Source organism: Eleginops maclovinus, chromosome 23 (assembly GCF_036324505.1).
Source record: "Eleginops maclovinus isolate JMC-PN-2008 ecotype Puerto Natales chromosome 23, JC_Emac_rtc_rv5, whole genome shotgun sequence".
Taxonomy (NCBI): domain Eukaryota; kingdom Metazoa; phylum Chordata; class Actinopteri; order Perciformes; family Eleginopidae; genus Eleginops; species Eleginops maclovinus.
The window spans coordinates 19,142,807-19,162,869 of record NC_086371.1 but is presented as its reverse complement, the minus strand read 5'-3'; the positions used below and the strand labels follow the sequence as shown (position 1 = coordinate 19,162,869).

Sequence of the window (20,063 nt, the reverse complement as noted above, 5' to 3'; positions counted from 1 at the left end):
GCAAGCTCTTATCACAATTTGCTACACTGTGAGGTATCACCTTGCACACAGGGACCATTTACTTTTAGGTCTCACTGTCAGTGGCAGCTGTCAGGCTGGCTGGCTGCTGGCATGCTTTTATTTTCATATTGTTCTCATGTAGTGTCACGTCGGATGGAGGACCTGAGATGATGTTTCACAAAACCGAGGTAATTGTTTTTGGAGTGAAGGAGGAACGACAAAAAGTCAGTGCTGAGCTTCAGTCAGCAATGTTCAAAACAACAGCAAATGCCAGAAACCTAGGTGTAGTCATGGACTCTGACCTGAATTTCAACAGTCACATTAAAACAATCACTAAGTCCGCCTACTATCACCTGAAGAACATATCTAGGATTAAAGGACTAATGTCACAGCAGGATCTAAAAATACTTGTCCATGCTTTTATCTTCAGTAGACTGGACCACTGTAACGGTGTCTTTACAGGTCTCACTAAGAAATCAATTAGAAAGCTGCAGCTGATTCAGAACGCTGCGGCTCGAGTCCTCACTAACGCTAAGAGAGTGGATCACATCAGTCCAGTTCTGAAGTCTTTACACTGGCTTCCTGTCTGTCAGAGAATTGATTTCAAAGTTCTGCTGCTGGTTTATAAAGCATTGAATGGTTTAGGCCCAAAATACATTTCTGATCTCCTGCTACATTATGAACCATCCAGAACTCTCAGGTCTTCTGGGACGGGTCAGCTTTCTGTCCCCAGACTTAGATCTAAACAAAGAGAAGCAACGTTCAGTTATTATACTCCAATTATCTGGAACAAACTCCCAGAACCCTGCAGGGCCGCTGCTACTCTTGCTACTTTTAAATCCAGGCTGAAAACATTTCTTTTTGCCGCTGCTTTTAATTGAACTGTTCTTATCTAACATTGCACTGTAACTTTTTTTCTGCACTGAAACTTTTATTCATGTATTTTATACCTGTTGTGTTTATTTCATTATCTTTGCTTTTAAATGACTGTTTTCAAATGCCCTTTTATAATGTGTTTATGCTGCACTATTTTTTTACTGCTCTTAATGTCTTCCATGTTTGTAAAGCACTTTGAATTGCCTTGTGTTGAAAGGTGCTATATAAATAAACTTGCCTTGCCTTGCTGCTATACATGTCTTGCACCACTGGTTTTTTGAAAGTGCTGTGTATATGTGCACTGACAATAACTACATATGCATGTGTTTGCAAGTGTACTTCATTCTGAGCTGTGAGATTTCTTGTTGCTGCCCACCTAAAAAATGCAGAGACACACATGTGCAGAGAGGCCCCAGAGCGTCGTAAAAGAAACAGAGCAAACTAATTCATATTGACTCCCTGCTCTAATTATAATTACACATACATGCTATTTGGACCCTGTGACCTAGATAATTGTGAAACACTTCATTAGTTTAAAAGCATCTCGTCCCCTTGTTGTCAGCTTTCCTTTAAATGAAAGTTGCACCCTGTCCCAGTGCCATTGTTATTTTAATAAACGTACTACTACATTATATTGGATGGCCTTTATCTGAGTGGCATATGATGCGTATAATTACTTTCCCTTAAACAAATAAACCAAATAGACATTGGCATATATTAGCCTACATAACTCACCATTTTAGCGACATAATGCAACATCAATAACCTGCACTTCACAGAAGAGATTGAGACTAGTCTGACATCTGCTGGGTGAAAAACAGTACTGCATCTTAGAGAAACCGGTGCATGTGATGAATAAAACCTAATAAGGTGGTTGGATAAAAAAAACTCCAAAACTCTTGTTAATATTCATATTGTCTTGTAATATATTTATGTAGCATACAGGTAGATTCCAATTTTCCATAAGATGATTCATATCACACATCAAATTCCAAGGACGTAACCCTCTTGATTACTAATTAATGATTAACGTTTATAAGTCACCCTTCTTGACTATCCTTAGTTATTTCGTCATTGGCTGGGTGAGAAAGGCCTGATTTAATCTTTTATCAAGTCACACGATCAGGAGTCATCGCTTTTCTCTTACGTCCCACTGGTTCATCGCTCTCTCTTCTGATTGGTCAATACGAGCAGCGACTGCCGCGCTGACCAATCCCCTGACCGATCACTCCTCCGTGCTGTACCCTTCAAATGACGTCACGTCCAGCAAACGCGATACGCATTGAGTTTGGAGACAAGAGAAGAACGGGTGGCTCATTGCGGTAAAAAAAAATTGTAGTAGGCTGGAGACGGAAGAGGGTCTATTTTTACTAAGAGACTGCTGTTTTTTACACCAAACCGGGATACTATTCATTTAAAGGTAGGTGGTGCACACATGCCCTTAACGTTATTTATGTTTGTTTGTGAGCCTAGTCATCATGAACTTAGGGGGCTATGTAGAGTGGGTTGTGGCCTGCAGGTTCCACTAATATTCGGCCTTTGTTAGCAGCATAATATTTCTTAAACATTATAATGATATCTAGTTTAATTTCGGAGTGAAATATACTAAAATAGCACAATACGGATGTAAATAGGCGCCATGTTAAAAAAAGAGGCTAAAATGGTAATATTAAGCTAATTACAAACTAACGTAATAGTGAATCTCCAACTGATGTAAGATTTGTAAATGCAGCAAATCTTTGTTTACCAAATGATATATTTATACGTTTTTTTGTGACTTGGCTCAGGCCTTATGTTTGCCTGCGTTGTTGTTTGTGTGAGATATTTGTACTTCTGGTCCTAATTGGGTCCAGTGGGGCTGTCTTCATGCTAACATTCAGCCTCTTGGTCTTGTGATGTCTCTGGATGTGGAGAAAAGTAAACACAAGCTGCCAGGATACAGAGCCGCCGTGTAGCATGGCCTGTGTGAGCAGTGTCAATTAAATAAGGCTGTTTTTGTTGAACACTAGGCCAGAATATACTTTTCGAACCATATTTATAGGGAAAAGACGAATTGAATGTCATTTATTGTGTAAACTAAGCCCTTCTACCGAATATATATAACCTTAAGGTGCCGTTTTATCCCAGATATTTCACTTGTGTGTGTGAAATGCCATACTGTTTTTACTATGTTTTACATCTGTAACATAGAGCACATACAACTGCATTTTATATGCAACCTGGTGTTGTAGGTTAAGAATAAATGATACAAGATTGACAGGTTCATTTTCATGTTACAACACATTTCCTGTTCAAACTTTTAGATAAAAAAAGGGAACATGAACCAATACATGCAAGTTCTCCCAGGATCCTTTTAGATGTAGCTAAGATCAGTTTGCCTACAGAAAATACAGTTAAGATTGTCTACACTGGTCAGGCTGGGTTTCAGGGTTTTGGACACTCTATCTGATCAGGATTGCTGGGAATAGCTGTTTCCAGTAGCCCTACAAAGGGATGAGATGTTAATTTGATCAGAAAACTTGTTTGGACCCTTCCTTAGTGGACAGAAGTAGTATTCTGATTAAGATGAATCGACTCTACTTTGCAAGTGAATTATTTTAAAATCTAATTTGTTAAATCCTGCCACACAGATGTTAATGAACCAACTACGCCTATTTACTCCTTTGTCAATATACACAATGCCATTGTCTGAGGGATTTAATGGATTCAGAGACGTCTCAGGTGTCCTGTATGTGATATAACCATCATGGAACTGCTGTGGAAACTACCCTGAGCCCACTCACTTATTCCTGCAGTCAAACAGGGTAAAACAAATGAGCAACATTCAAATGAACACACACTTAGCACAAAGTGCAAATCTATTTAGGAGCAACTACTCCTGTAAAGCACTCCTCATGTAGACCTTAATCTGATGCCTGAGACTGGAGCAGATTTATACAGGTACAATAAAGGCAAGGAGACCTACAAGGTGAACTTTGACACTGCCAACAGCCTCATTGGTGTCGGATTACAGATTATTTGTAAGGTCCCCCTTTTGAAAAGGCCCTTTCTCAGCCTTTAGGCAGTAATGCAACACTCTCTGGTCCGCATCAATTCATGAGGTGGAACAAAGATTAACAGAGGGATGGAGATCTGATAATTGTGTTATTTTACGGCTCCTCGCTGCCTTAAGGTACAACAAAAACAAACCATCAGGGATTGGTCTGTTCCTCAGGGACCATGGTAACCATAGTTACAGGGGCTTTTCTATTTGGCAGCAGCTCTAAGAACATTCAGGTCATGAGATGTCATCCATCTTTGAGAAGCACTGCGAGGAGATGCTTATTGCTGAGGTTACATCAGGATGTAGTAAGAGTACATCAGTTACAGTTGTACTTCCTCTGCTTCCCCTTTGCTATATTTAATCTCACTCCTCTAGGTGGTATAGAGCAATGTGTCCATTTATCACATACCCAAGAACCATCTTTAGTATATTATACACAAATTAGGTATTGAAAAATTAGATTAAACACTTCCTTTACTCAAACCGTATTAGGATATTGTTTGTTACGATACAGGCATTTTAATGGAATTTTAAACGTTTTTATGTAATGTTTTTTTGACACAGCATAGCTTTGTTTTAAGCAAAGGATTGACCGCAGATGGAGAAGCTTAGCAGGAAGGATTTGCCGTGCTGTTTAGATGTTTATAGTGTACACACAACATGACAGGGGAATCGTGGACGGCCTAGCTGCCATGCAGTTTTCCATCTGGCCTTTTTTCCCCTTGTTGTGGCTGTTCTACATTAGCAAGCGCAGCGGTGAAGGCTAGCATGAGGGTGGAGATGGACTGTGCTCTGGCTCTGCTTTATCGGAAGCCATTAATGGCAGGATGGAAAATGCTACCCCCCCGCCCCCTCTTGAGGTTTATAGTTTAAAATTAACCTTTAATGCTAATAACAAACATTTATTGTAGTTTCCAAACAATTAAAACAGTTCCTGGATATTAGGCAACGCTATTGAAATATTTAATCTCTATTGTGATGTTCCTGTAACACGGAAATAACTAATGTGGTTAATGTTGATCCTTCGTCATGTTACATGTTTGTGTTTCTGAGTAAATAGTGAAGATACAATCAGTAAAGGCGATTAGTCACTGTGTTATCTTTCCTTTTTCCCACCGTTCATTTGCTTAGCCTCACCCTGCACACAGTCAAGCAGACTCCTCCATTTGTAAAGTGTGTGTGTTTGTGTCACCAGTAAGAAAATGGTGCTCTTCTCTGGACACTGGTTTTAATTGACTATTGACTCCCTCAACTACCAACAACAAATATGCTGTGCTTGAATTTCCTGCGTGGCCGCGGAGACCTTAGTTGTATGAGAAGATATTTTTTAGGGAAAAATGTGTGCTATGTACTTTCCTGTTCTGGCAAACAGTTGTGTCTTGTTCTCTAAAACCAGGACTTAGAGGAATCCATTGTCTAATGTGACTCAGGAGGCTGACCACACAAGCACACACTCACATTTCTCTGCGGTCACACAAAAACACATTATTCTGGTGGTTAAATTGAATTAAGGCCCATTCCCATAAATTGAACAATAACTGCAAACTATGATGATGGATTGCTGATGAGCTGCACAGTAATGCACATACTTTCATTGTTATAGTGGAGAATTTAATAGTTATAGATAGATTCTTTTTTTAACAGGTCAGTCTTGTGTTACATGAACACTATTATGCTTGGACGTTCAAATGTTAAACAAATGGAATAGAGTATAGCCATAATAAAACCTAAAAATAAACAGCACATTTAAAAATATAAACATATCAGCAGTAGAACGACATATATCACAAATAATGCAAAATATAAATGTTCTGGATAAATTAAAATGATCTGAAAAGGAAAAAAAAGCGTATTTCCAGCTTTGTTATACACCAATATATAAGGGTTGTTTTAAGTATGTAGGTTCGTGTTGTACATTATTTGAATAATATTTCCTCATACAGGTCTGCATGTTCCATAAAAGCAGGAAAACATTGTTTTCAATTCTTTATTCAGTGTTATTTCCTCTCTATTACTATTTTATCCTTTTCAAAAAACACATTTTCTTTTATTTAAGCAATTGTTATTATTAGAATATTACTATTAAGCCTATTTTTGCTTTTTTAAGTTAGTTATTCATCATGTCAGCTTCTGTACAGCGACTTGTTTTATCAGTATTTGGTTGTTCCTATTATTTTGTACCACTCAATGATCCAATCATTATTATTTTTTAAAGCAGATAAACATGTTCCAATTTCTAATATCTGACTTTTGTTTTTAGTTTTGTATTTCTTGTGTTCTTCCAATTTGTTTCTAAACCAGGTAATACCGTGCGCCCTCGTACCAAAATGCAGGTTTTTTCCCCATAAAGTTTTAAAGTGATACCAGAAAACAATATTTGTGTTCGGCAAAAACGGTATAATTACTCCGAAAATATGAAAATTGTGTGAAATAGTCCGTCAGACTAAATACACATCTTCGTTTTTAGGGAGCTCTGAATAAATAGGGGATGGATGTCTGGTAGGTCTGCCGGGGGACGTGTGGCAGACAACAGGCTCACACTGAAACTGATTTCTGAATCCGATCGTTACTGTCCTTTTGTTTGTAGAGGAAGTAAAGAAACTGTAACTCTGGATTATTTGTTGTTTGAGGTGCAATATATGACTCCGCAGCTTTAAGACATGAAGAAACTATTATTTTCCGCTTCGCTCTAATGCATTATTTTCGTTGGCGGGGCCCTAATTTTGACCAGAAGGGACGTTAGCGCCCTCATACTATATTTTTCTAGCAAACCCCCTGACTCATTCACACCTCCTTCGCCTTTGTTTCCACCATCTCTCTTCTGTTTCCTCGTCATCCAGGTAATTGTTCAGCTAGAGGATGAATTTTGAGCAGCCCCCTCCGTACCCAGGCAATGGCCCCTCTGCTCCAGGCTACCCGGTCCACGGCCAGCCTCCACAGGGCTACCCTAATCAGGGTTACCCTCCCCAGGGGTACCCAGTGAACATGGAGCAGCCTAATCCAGCTTACCCCAACTACCCTGCAGGACCGATGGGCCCCGGAGGCCCTTATCCTGACCAAGGACAGCCTCCTTATGGGTACGGTGGACAACCACAACCACAGTTTGGCTGGCAGGGGGGACCCCCTGGGCCAATGTATGGGGAGGCTCCCAAAAACACAGGTGAGCAGTCACACAAAGGAGAATAATGCAGATATGTAGGGCAGGGGTGACTTTTTTTCCCTTAGGGCCACAGACAGAAAATATACAAAAGACTGGGCCTCTCACGAGAGGTGAGGTATACTGCCTCATATATTAAGTTATAAGTTAGCAAAATAAATCAAATGTAGGTTAATTATGCTTGATACCTGAATATGCTTTAAGAAAAACAGCTCTCCGTAGGGTTTCATTTATTTTATTACAAAAGGTGTCACAGCTCATCCCTTAAAACAGAAGCCTCAGATTTATTATAATAAGGGGAAATATGACGGGTATATTTCAAGCTTGTTATGGGCTAGAATTTATTAGAAAATGTTTTCCACTTTTATTTACTGAACTTAGGGCTGCCCTCAACTAAAGATTTTTCTGGTCAACTAATAGTCGTCAATTCAGGCGATAAGTCGACTAACCGTCTCAGTTATTGATATATTATGATTTATGAAAAAAAACAACTTACATATTTTTTTTTTCTTCTCCCAAAATGGTTTCAGTTTTAAAGGCTGATAAAGAACCTTATTATAACCATGTTGTGCTTCACATGAAATATAAAATACAACTGTAATATTTAACCTTTGAAATATAAATTAAACTGTAGACGTAGAAAGTGCATGAGAGTCACAGCGCACAGCACAAACAGCAGAAGCTCCGGCAAGGATTCTTAATATGTGTCACTGAGCATTTAGTACTAGTTTCTATAATTCCTATCTGAATATTAAAATCCAATAAATACTACACAGGAAATAGATACAGCGATAAATATGCTCGTCGGCAAAAATCCCTCCGCACATTACGGCCTGATCATGAAATGAAAGCTCGGATTGATCATTTTCTGAGCTCAGAATGATTATATATCACAGGTTTATATATGTTGATACAAAGCTAGGCTACTGCCTGACTCACTGCTGCTGTTTTTCTCCGAGTCTGAGGAAGGAACACACGTTGTCGGGGATAATAAAGCTCCATGTTTTGATATGATGGCCTGGATACGGAGTCACCTTTTTTCCAGTGGAGTTTGCATGTCACCGTTTGCGGCTCATCCCTTACATGCTCAGAAGGATCACACACTATGGATATCCTGCCCGACAAAATAACTTAAGGACCAGGCACAGCTCTGAATGAAGTCTGAGGGGGTTTCCGGCTGATGCGTCATAGCACATGCAGTGCGCAGATGGACCTAATCGGCTGATGAAAAATTAGTCAACAAATATTTTTTTCGTCGACTAATCCGGGGCAGCCCTAACTGAACTTATTTTAAATGTGTACAACATAAGACAAGCACAAGTTTCAGGTGTGGGACATGTTCCATTATACTTTCTGAATTTGCTGAGGGCCAATTAAAAGTGGATCAGTGGCCGTAGTTTGGACACCCCTGATGTAGGGTATTAGTAATGGTGTCAGAGCAGTGTGGGAGGAGTACCACTGAGGAGAAGGGCTTTCCTGGATTGAGAGGGAAAAGTTTAGTTGGAAAAGTTTGAAATGTTTTTACCTCCTGAATTGGGGTTTTTCAAAACAGAGTCAGGTGTGTGTGTAGCCAAAATCAGCAGTCTTCAGACACACTGAAGCTCTCCACTCTTGATCAAATACTCCTTTCGGTCAAGTTTTGTTGTTGTCATATTGTGTCACCTTTTTGAATAAGTTAATCCTGATATTGGAAATAGGCTTGCTTTAGGGTTTCTCAACAGGCCGTCACGTCTAGAGACAAAGAGAGGCCTACCTGCTGTAATGCTTTTTCCTTGCTTTTGACCATGTTGCAGGGGATACTTTTTTAGTATTGATTAATGAAATGACATTTACTGTCTTTTACCACGGTAGAATTTAGCTGCACCCGCTTTATTCATTTAAGTGGAGTTTTACTGAGCAAGAGACTTGTGTATTAAATAGTCTTCGTGTGATAAAAGGACTTTTATCATAAAAATTGATCATAACATTTGACCATTTTGAAATTGTTCTGATCTCTCAAAACCATTCCCTTTAAAGGACAGTCTTTTTTAGTTTTTTGAGTTTGGGTTGTCTGAGGTTACTATTCAAAGTCAGTGTATTTACGGTCAGTAGATTGCGGTCGGCACTCAACCAGATTGAAGAAGCAGACAGGAGTAGCAAACCAAGCCAAACAATGTAGTGCTGTGGAGGGGGTGCAGCAGCAAAACATATTTTTAGTCCCAAAAAATATAGATTTTTGAGTGTGCACTATTTTGAATATTTTCACCACTTCACCTTGCCATCAGAGAGCCATTTATGTATCCATCTAGTCGTTTATCGAAGACTCTCCTGACAAAGCATTAATTTTACCTTGAGTGGTTTGCTTGTGTTATTTTGTGACTTCAGTGAATCAAAACTACCCCTTAAAAACACAAAAGTCTCACGAAAAAAACAAACTAAGCAATCAAGGCAGCGGTGGACCAGCAACTCCTGTTTTTTCTGCAAAGTTAAATGACAGTTTTTGTCCAAGGACATCTGGTGGCTGTCTGCTGGCCACAATTTTGTACAGCCCAATATGTCTTGAAATTGCAAACGCAAAAAAGATATGTGCTTCACTGAAATGTAAAACAAGGAAAAGCAGAACATGTTCAAAAGTTAGTCTCGAAACCATCAAACGTTCTACTTTTCTGATTTAAAAATAAAACTGAATTATCAAAGTAATTGAAGGTGCCTGTTGACTGATTAATACAAATGAACCTTTTAAGTCACTGTACAGTAAGAGCAACTTTAAAAAGTGTGAAGTCAAGCCAGGTTGAAGATGAAAGGTGTGTCTAGGCATCAACGCCTCACAATTGAGAAAGCTGTGAAACCAAAAGGCACACATGTCATGGTAAAATACTCAAAATGAATATGCAAAGCACAGAACAGGGTTATCTATTAAACACGAGCAGTGAGGTGTTACTGCTCCAGATAAGCCTCCTCATTCTGATCAAAGGCTGCCGTGCTGCTTCCCAGATTCTGTCTTTGTGCTGCCTGGATTGACATTCATCATTAAATATTGGCCAATCATTAACCAGTCATATCATTATCAGTGTTCAGTGTGATAAGTGTTCAGCTACCTTACTCAATCTATTGTATGGGAGCCGGTCACCTTGGTAACGTAGGTCATGAGTCAGTGCACCTGGCTGTTAAAGGCTGGATGAGTGTTACCCTCCACGTGAATGATTAATCGCAAACACCAGGAAGGGGAGCTACTTTTTGTTCCAGTTTGAGTCTTTGCGTAGGTGGAGCAGACAGTAACTTCACATCACAGTACCCCAGCTGGCCTCAGGACTGATTCAGCTGTATTGACTGAAGGAGATTTAAAGCTAGTGTGGATTAATGGGAAATGCGTCGTCGGCAGCGTGGAGCCGTGGAGTTCAGAAAGCTCTCGTTTCATTAGTCTAATGATACCTCAAAGCACTGCTGAAGTTACTCAACCGTAATGCTGCCTGATCATGGCTGCTGTGGCATCACCATGGCGATGTGCCTCCCGTGATGAACGTAATTAGAGGAGAATCATAGCCATGGTTACACTCCAGCTCACTGCTGAAGACTTGGCGGTGAATTATCCCAGTTTTTTTTCCCGATTTGAATCGCTAATTGCTTTCTTTGAATTGTCTCTCCCTCTTTCACCTTGTCGACCCCTTTTTTTATATTTCCACCCTGCTTTTCTCTCTCTCTCTCTCTCTCTCCAGTGTACGTGGTGGAAGACAGAAGAAGAGACAACTCTGGCTCGGATTCGTGCCTGACGGCCTGCTGGACAGCTCTGTGTTGCTGCTGTCTCTTCGACATGCTGACATAACTACTCTCCAATTCCTGTTTACCCCCTCGCCCCCCCATTTCTGTGCCTCGAACCTCATCACCCTTTCCTACCCCTCCCCCCTTTTATCTGCCTTAAACCTCGCACTCCCTCAAAACCAACCCTCCGTTACCTCTACAAGTAATTTTTCCTCGTCTATAAATAAAAAGCCTTGATTCAATATTGAAGTCTCAGTCCGGCGCCGCTTACTGGGCGTGAATCCCTCACTGACGCTGTGCAGGGGCTACTCTGTAGCAGCTTGTAACTGAGCTAACCTGAAAGTCAGGCTCTTCACTGTAATCTAACACCAACACACCAAGGATATACACACACACACACACACACACACACACACACACACACACACACACACACACACACTAAAGTAGATACAGAGCAACACACACATAAATAAACTGTGTCTCAATTTGAATACTTATTTTAATACACTGCATGTCATACAAACGCACAGGGCTGCTGTTAGCCACCGTTAGCTAGCTAGCCAACGTTGACGTAAGTAGTAGCAATCACTTCAAACCGCTCAATTAACCCAATAAAATGAATGGTGGCCTCTTTGAGACAATTGTATAGTGGTGCGTTTATTAAACAGTGAAAACAAACCTGTATATCTTTATTTATATAGTGCTGTGTTTACTGGAGCAATCACGAACGGTCGCTCACTTCCATTACGAAGTCAATATGGCGGTCGATGAGGATGAAAAGTGTCCAGTTTTCCACGCTCAACTTCCTGACTGTTATGATTACACCATCCTGGTATTCAGAATGCACTGCATGTTCCATACTTGGCAAAGGAACCCACTTAGGCACACAAAACGGCTAGTGTAAGTACAGAAGTACGCATGTTGAGACACAGCATCACAGTATACTTAAATCTCAGGCTAATCTAGTGTGAGGCTCTTCGGCACTTTATAATGATTACCTCTGTAAGATACTCCTGCCTGCCCTGTCAACCATCCCTTAACTCCCCTTCTGCTAGTTCCCAACGCCAAGGGCAACTCCTTACACTGCCCCCCTCCCCCACCCCCACCTAAAGGCCACCACCAACACCCCGGCTGTTAATGAGCCACAGGGCGCTCTTAAGAAGCTGATGCTTGAAATGTATCCCTTTCATTTGCACAGAAGCCGTTTTTGCCGACGTATGTCTTCAGGTGGAATCATATGACGATAAATGGAATGCATTTTTTAAAAAGATGACAGTGATTTATGTTTGATTCCTGTCAGCAGTCGATGGCCACAATGTTTTTTTTTTCTCATTGTGATCTTGATATGAAAAATGATTCCAATGTTATTTTTATTACATACCTTGGAGATAAAACTGGAAAAAAAATAATAAAAAAAGAAGAAAATATGATTGCTTATAAGAAACCAAATGATCTGTCAGATGCCTTTTTGCTTTGGATGACTTGCATTAAAATAATTTATTCCCATGAAATGGCAGGCTTTGTCGTTTGTGTATATCTGATGGATTGCTATGTGTGTGGGGGAGGTTACAGGAGAGCAGGGAGCATAGATCTGTATACTGTAGCCGACGGGGCCAGGCCAGATCCATTCAACTATTTATAACCCAGCTGCTGGTGCAGGAGGTTGAGGGCACATGGTTGCCTGCCTGACACACTACCAGTATGTTTCACACATGGAAAAACTAAGAACTGTACGGGCTGATTTACACAAAGCTGAGCAGGGAATGTATTATGATGTACAATGACTTCCTGATACACAACCCAAAGGTAGTGGTGAGACATAACTAAATACTTAGTTACTTAATAAAACATTGTATGCTACATTTGACTTTTATCTGATTGCATTCTGAATAATGTACACTTTTACTTTTGACACTTCGGAACATTTTGGTGATAGAAGTTTTACAAATTTGGATGCATGACTATTTATTTTTTGGATTGTGACTGGTGAGTTTAAAAAAAAAATATCTTTAAAGCTGGAAAAAACTGCCTGCTGCAGCCAAAATCTAAGCTTTAAAAACTGTGGAAGTGAACCAATAATATTAAAAATGAAACTATGAGCTGTAAAACCACAAAAATTAGGTCGTACACTCCAAAGAAAGCTGTATTGTTGCCGTCTGTGATAATTCTATATGGGTTCATCACTAGAAGCAACTTCCACTCCACATTACAAATAAGGGGCAATCAGAAAATATTGAAACCCATGTACAATTTAAACAATCATTTAGACTGTTTTTGGGTGCCTTCCCAGACCTGTGCCTTGTTCCAGGAAGGACGTTCTAACCTGCCACAGTACGAAAAGCACAGGTGTAAATACTGACAGTGACGATGGCCGAATTCCATTCAGCTGCTTCGATTTCAGCTTCCTGGTATCGTGCATGCTGGCTCACTGTCAGTGTCGGTGGAGCACTTGAATAGGACGGGGCTGTCGTTAGTGTTATCAGTAACACCTGTGCTTTCCCTGCTGTGTCTCTGAGCTCGTTATGCATTGTCAGCTGTGAGACCTTTTCATACACAGGTGTGTGCCTTTCAAATCACCGCCAATCATTTTTATTTACAACAGGTGTGCTCCAATCAAACATCTCAAAGATTAGCAAGAGAAATTGGAGGCTACAATTCAAGTGTCATAGCAAAAAGGTCAGTTATTTTATGTTAATTTGGTATTTTCTTTTGAATACCCCAGCTAAAAAATAATCTAAATATCCTGTTTGTCACATGGGGTAGGTGAGGGTAGATTGATGATTGTATGAACTATTTAGCGTAGTGCTATAACATTTCAAAATGTAGAAAAAGGGAAAATAAACACCTTCTAAAAGGCACTGTAGTCCATTTTCCTGATAAAATATTGATTATTACAGACAATTTAACCTCTTTAACGCAGCTGAGGGAGGATGAGGCATTTAAAATTCAATAGAGTGGAGGAAAATTATCCAAGGGAAAAACATTTATCCGTAAGCACTTAACAGGCGTAATTGAAACAGCTTCTTAAATGGCACATCCGAATCGAAGAACAGTCAGTGTAAAGAAAAATATTGGCCCCTAAGCATGTGTGTCTAGAAATGCAAGCAGTATGTTCGAAGAAAGGAAAGCGGTAGTTGTGTGTGGGTGGTAACAGGCATTCCATTTACTAATGAGTGTATTTAATATTTATTTGAAACAAGAATATATGGAGAAAAACATACCTGTTGAGTGAGGTTGAGGCACAATCTGCTTTTTTTCATTAAAGGAGCCTTTTTTAGTGCAACCTATTTTTTAGTGCTAATGTGAGCTGTTGGAAGTCTGGTGGAATTACGGCTGTGAAAAAGAACATCAATCATCTTCAAACACAAAACAAAAAACAATATGAAAGTGAACTACACGCTGCTCAGTTGAAGTAAACAATTATGTTTTATTGATAAGGTTCTCAGAAGAGTCTCGTTCAGTGAATGTATAAGAATCATCCTTTGATAATACTGATTTGGTACATTATGACATCCAGCACGAGTCTCTTCACAGTGAGAGGGATCCATTACTGCTACTGCTGTTGGGATCTAGGACAGATTAACCTCTGCTTTCCAAACCAAAAAACAGTCAAAAACAACAAACTGGGGGTCGATATTGTAGATATGGAATATTAGAGTGCCACAAAACTCTAGAGTAGTAAGACCAGCTAAAGATTTTGCACATTACAAGCCACTTCCTCTTAGAAATATAAAACTTGATATTCTGGACAATATTCTACTGTGCTGCATAAAGGTAGGTCTATACACTGTACATCGAAATATAGCTCGAAAAAACAGATTTCACAGTTTTAAAGACTTTATTTAAAGTATAAACCGCTTCTTTTTTTTAAACACTTTATTACATAAATTATTCTTTTTGAGAGTGACTATTATTTGCCCCCAGAAGCAAACTGAAATTAATACAAAAACAAAATGTCTTACATATTTTACAAAAGAAAATAAACTCATCCATTAATGTTCATTTGGAATAGAACTGGTGACTCATTCATGATTGTCATATAGTACTAAGAATAAATAAATAAAAAAGAATAAAATAAATACTAACTTAGCATGTTTTTCCGGACTCTGTGAGTGGTGTGTTTGATCATTCTGTACAGAAGTGCCTTGGTGAAAGTCTCACAATTCTACTGCGACTGAAACGTACAAAACTACGGCATCTACGATATACGCAACATCCTGAAATTTAGTGAAGTCGGACACATATGTAGTAATATGATTCTTCACCCCATTTTAAAATAAACAATGCTGTGTGATACCACTGTCCACAAATATAGCCATCACTTTTTGACTTTGTTTTTTAAAAAGTGTTTTTCAGTCCATTAACAGCTTGGTTTTGTTGAAGGATGCCGTTAGCTTGTGTGTTGCTTGGTTGGATGTGCGCTGACTCAGCAGCAGAGGACTGGTCCGTGGTGGACGATGGGAGGCCTGAGACAGGGAGACGACTCATAGTATTGGACGACCTTTTACATTTCCTTGTGTGTCGCAGTTTATGACGTCCCTCCTTTGATGTGTAGTTGTAATGGCTGAACTCTGGAGTGGCCTTGTCTCCAATTTGGTCCCTTTTTCCTTCAGTGTCTATTAGAGACAGAAAAGCCTTCGCTGCAGAATCCAGCGCAGTACAACTCCACCGCGTGCTCAGTAGCTGTCAGGGGCTCTCAGTGTGACCCAAAAAATATGGGCGAAAATATCACTATCTTTTTTAAAAAGGGGAATCTTCTTATTCATTAAGCAACGGTTCTCAAAGTTCTTCAGTGCTTTTTCAGTTGTTCAAAGTTTTTTACCAAAAAAACAACAAAAAACATTTGACTAAACTTTAAATTTTTTGCCTGTGGCAGTAAAATCAACAATAATATCTTTCATTCTTTTCAAAAGTCCCTGCAGCGTTCCATATTAACCCCATTTGTTGGTTAATTCTCCATGGGTTTCAAGAGGAGAAGGGTCGAGGAGGCTGGGTAGGAGAAAGGAGCAGGATCTAGAGAAGTGAAAGGTGGGAGAGAGAGAGAGAGGGAGAGTCTGATGGGCTGTTACCTCTTGCCCATTTCGTTCTGTCTGAGGAACTGGATGTTGTTGCTGCTGTCAGCCAGTTCTGGGTACTGCTCCACAGGCAGTACATAGTAGCCATCGTAGCCCTGTACTCTGCCTGTCGTTAGGAGCTGCTGTCTCTCCCCCTCCGTCCAGAGGCGACTGCCCCCCTTCCCATCCCTGGCCCTCTGCTGCTCCTTGGCCCAGGCCCCAGCCAGGGCTCTCTGCCTGGCCAGCTCCAACAGTCTTACCTTCTCTTCATCCACCACGTCCGCAGCGAGCCCGTACCGAACACTCAGTACTAACGAGGGAACGGCGAACTCCACTGTCACGCCTCTCCTCGACCGGCCGCTCACCGTCACATTGATACCGCTCTCCAGAGACTTCCGCCCGTTTGTTAGCCCCAAAGCCAACAGGTCACTGTCCGCAGAGCCGACCTTCACAAAGTAGTGGCAGTCCTTCCCGTCCTGGGTGTAGTGGGTGCCTTCCAGGTACTGAGCGCCATTGAGAACCAGAGCCACTTTACGGCTGTCGTCACTTGCCAGAGCAGACACGCCGGCCACCACCCTGCCTTCCTTTAGAGCTAGCATCACCCCTCGGCCTATTATGGGGGTGCTGGTGCCAAACCAGTGACCAGGCTTGTCCTTGCGTCTTCGCCGTTCCTTGTTGAGGAGACGGCCCTCCAGGGCCATGAAAGCCTGGTTGTGCCGCTCCGCTGCCTGCTGCACACCGGTGATGAGCTACAAGAGAAACAAGAAGAGTGTTTTTCCCCTTATCCTATTGACATAAACATCTGAGTCACTATCACAGGGTTAATGTTGGCTTTGATTCTGTCGATGTGCTTCGTACCTGTCCGTTCTCACAGTGTTGGGTGGCCTGCAGCTCGTAGGGCGGCTCCACAAAGTAGAGTGAGTGCCGGGGGAACCCTGGGATTATGTTGCTGAGCTGGAAGCCAAACATCACGAGCCAGCTTTTCACATCTATGGCAGACAGGAGGGGAATGGATTAGCACAATGACAAAGCGAAACCCAGTAGCAAATGAATAATTTTTCCTCTTAAAAAAGTGAAAGTGTGTTTGCTTGCGTGACTCATCTGGTGTTATACAGAGCTATCAGCTACTTTACTATCTTCAGTTCATTCTACTTGCATATTGTTTCCGTAATACTCTGTTTCTCCTGCACACTAGAGACATCAGAGAATATGTCAGGACATACTGTAACAAGCTAAGTTGAGGTTGTTCTGGAGATGTGATTGAATTACGGATCTGCTGTCTGAACATTACACTGTGGGCTCCATCTGACTATTCCGCTGTATACTCAAAGCCCTGAGAGGCAAGTTTAATAAAATATATCATGGTAATGAATTTTCAAGGTCTGATCCCGAACGTTATCTTTTCTTTTCTTTCGAGTTTATGACATAAGAACCGGTGAAAAAAAAACCTTTTCCAGAATGATCTTTCTAATTTACTTTTTTTAATACCTTTTTTGTAATACTCATTTTGGCCACAGGAGTGCAACAGTAAATGAGACTCAAGGCCAAGTTCACATCCGAAACAAAAGGATCATATATTATGTGTATGCAAGTTATGTCACATCATTGTCTTGTATTTCTTTTGGTTGCAAATCTATTTTACCAATGTGTAACTTTTAAACACAGGAGATAAAAGAATGTAAAATGGATCATCATTTCACCCTTCAAAAACAGCATTCAACATTTGCACATTAAATACATATTAATCCTTTACCTGTGACATAATTTTTGACATCCAGCATGTCGCTGAGGGGGTTGTTGTTCTTAAACATGTACAAATTAAAAGGAGCGGGATCCTTCCCAATCTTGGGCCAGATGCTGTAGTCGGGCGAGGTCCAGCGCCCGGCCAAAACGTCGTAGTCCCGCTGAGTGAAGTGGACCAGCTTAGTCAGAGGGTCGTACAGACCGCCGTGGAAACCAACCACCAGCTGGAACTCTGGGTTTGAGTCCAGGTACACTTCTCCGTAGGCTGTGTACTGCACCTGGGGGACAAACGCAGAGAAATGTTGCAATGCAGATTCGTTTTTTAACACCTCATTTTATTTTTGCAGCAGGAGAAGAATGTGAGACTCTGTGATTTACCTGTTTGATCATTTGCCCATTGCTGCTGAAGACAGCCAGGGGTGTGCCAGTGTTGTCAGAAGCTATGTAGTATTCCTCTCCACTGCTCACCTCCATGGCAAACAAATGTCCCTGATCACGAGAAAGTCATAAAATTGAGGGTAAGATTTTTTACTTGATAATAATACCTACAAGTATTCAGGGTTCGCAGAAAAGATGATTCAATTGTTGGAGTATAAAGAAGGGATATGTACCTGCAGGTCATAGTAGAGCGATGAAATCTCCGAGCTGGAGTGGTTGAAGATGTGTGTGACCCTGGTGGGGTGGTTGAGGTTAGCATAGAAGAACTGCAGGTGCTGACCCAGGCTGTTCCTGGTGGACACCCTGCGACCCAGCCCATCGTAGTGATACACAACGCTCCAGCCACCGGGGCTGCGATTGTAGGCCCTAAGCAGCTGACCTTTGGAGTTGTAGTCAAAGACGTCTGAACCGCGCTGGCTGAGGTAGCCGTCTTCATCCACGCGGTACTGGACGTCTCCCAGGCGCGTGATGCGGTCTCGGAGGTCGTAGCGGAGAGGCAGGATGCGGGCGCTGTTGCCGGGATTCAGCAGATGGAGGTTACCGTTCAGGTCGTAGCTGTAGCGCCAGGTGGACCAGTCATTCACCTGCAGAAAACAGGGAAGTTGAGTTTTGGTCTATTGGAGTGGTCTTAATTCAACATTAACAGCTAGAAATGCTGGTGCTTCACTAGGGACTTGAAAATTCAACATCAGCTACTTTAACAAGACTAAACAAACTGGCATTTAAATTTCTAATTCTGATAACTAAGAAAAAATGATGTAGTTATAAGGAAGGAAGATGACTAAAATATTCATTTCAGTGAAAGTTTTATGGCATTTCTTTTTTGACTCGGTCCATTTTATCCTCAGAACACCTTTTTATAAAGTGCAGACAGGGTGAAGATGCTAAAGATGAGACAGTGCTTAAAAAATCTATATCAAAGAGCACAAAGTCTCTCCAAACTAAATATTCACCTTGACGCCGCTGAGCTGTCCGTCTCCATCATAGTCATAACGGTACTGAGTGGTGTTGGCGTAGGGCCCAATTTTGAGTTCTCTCTTCACCACCCGTCCCATGCTGTCGTACTGCACTGTCATCCAGTACATGAGCGAACGGAAGATCTCGTACTGGACCTCCTTGATGCGACCGTGGGTGTCGAAATGCTTGCTGAGCGTCATAACGGCAGTGGTGATGATTTGATTAATGTCGTAGTAAATGACCCCAAACTTTCCAAAGTGCTCCACCTGAAAGGTTTAGAGAAATATGAGTCAGTGGTGGCCAAAAAATGTACATTCACAGACAAATTCGTTTTTGAGGTTCATTTTTTTTTTTGTACATCATTGCACAGAACGAATTAAACGTAGACTAGAGGAACATTTTTGCACCTTTCCAGAGATCTCGTCGTATCGGTAGAGGTCAACAGGAAGTGGCGTCTCACTGATGACGGGCTTCATGCTGGCGATGCGGAAGCTGTTGTCGTGGTAGGTGTAGTCAAACCTCGCGTTGACCATTCCCTCCTCGCTGAAGCGGTAGATCTGCTTGTCGATGAGCGGGCCCATTTTGCGATAACGGATGGTGCAAGAGAAGCCCCCGCTCTGCAGGTTGACCATCTTCAGCACGCCGGCCGTCTCGTCGTAACCAAAAGTGACGGCAGTGCTGTCGTACACGATCTCGGACAGCTTTGCCAGCTTACCATACTTGTAGAGGACGCGGCGGCCGGTGCCCAGGAAGTGCGTGGCCTGAGGTCTGCCGTCTTCACTGAAGTCGTGGATGATGGAGGCGTTGCTCTCTGGCGGGTTGTAGGTGTTGCGGATGTAGCCAACCGACACATGTGTGAACATGGTGTGACGGGCCACGCTGGGCATTGTGACCGCTGTGACACGACCCGAGGCGTCAAACTCGAAGACGTACTGTCTCTGGCTCTGCAGCAGCAGCACCATGGACTGGGAGCAGAGAGAGAGTGAAAATCCGGATTAATATAAAAGCATTATCAACGGATGACTTGCCTCCTGTGAAATAGCACCGGGAGTAA

At 41.5% G+C, this 20,063-nt stretch overlaps 2 protein-coding genes across 3 annotated transcripts in view; one reads left to right on the top strand and one right to left on the bottom strand.

Annotated features, from left to right (window-relative positions):
• Positions 1 to 2,102: 2,102 nt before the first annotated feature.
• Positions 2,103 to 12,328, top strand: zgc:165573 (cysteine-rich and transmembrane domain-containing protein 1). The gene is made up of 3 exons (XM_063876607.1): positions 2,103 to 2,296; positions 6,760 to 7,079; positions 10,772 to 12,328. Exons 2-3 carry the CDS (start codon positions 6,779 to 6,781, stop codon positions 10,876 to 10,878), a joined length of 408 nt encoding a protein of 135 aa, XP_063732677.1. The 5' UTR covers positions 2,103 to 2,296; positions 6,760 to 6,778; the 3' UTR covers positions 10,879 to 12,328.
• Positions 12,329 to 14,224: 1,896 nt separating this feature from the next.
• The window catches only part of tenm2a (teneurin transmembrane protein 2a), a 158,835-nt gene continuing 152,996 nt past the window's right edge, over positions 14,225 to 20,063 (bottom strand). For both annotated transcript variants that reach the window (XM_063876845.1, XM_063876846.1), the window contains 7 exons: positions 19,417 to 19,974; positions 19,006 to 19,275; positions 18,226 to 18,636; positions 17,993 to 18,103; positions 17,625 to 17,892; positions 16,730 to 16,860; positions 14,225 to 16,620 (listed from right to left, as the gene is read on the bottom strand). In XM_063876845.1, the coding sequence (XP_063732915.1) occupies positions 15,883 to 16,620; positions 16,730 to 16,860; positions 17,625 to 17,892; positions 17,993 to 18,103; positions 18,226 to 18,636; positions 19,006 to 19,275; positions 19,417 to 19,974 (2,487 nt within the window). In that variant the 3' untranslated portion in view covers positions 14,225 to 15,882. The remainder of the gene's footprint in view (positions 16,621 to 16,729; positions 16,861 to 17,624; positions 17,893 to 17,992; positions 18,104 to 18,225; positions 18,637 to 19,005; positions 19,276 to 19,416; positions 19,975 to 20,063) is intronic.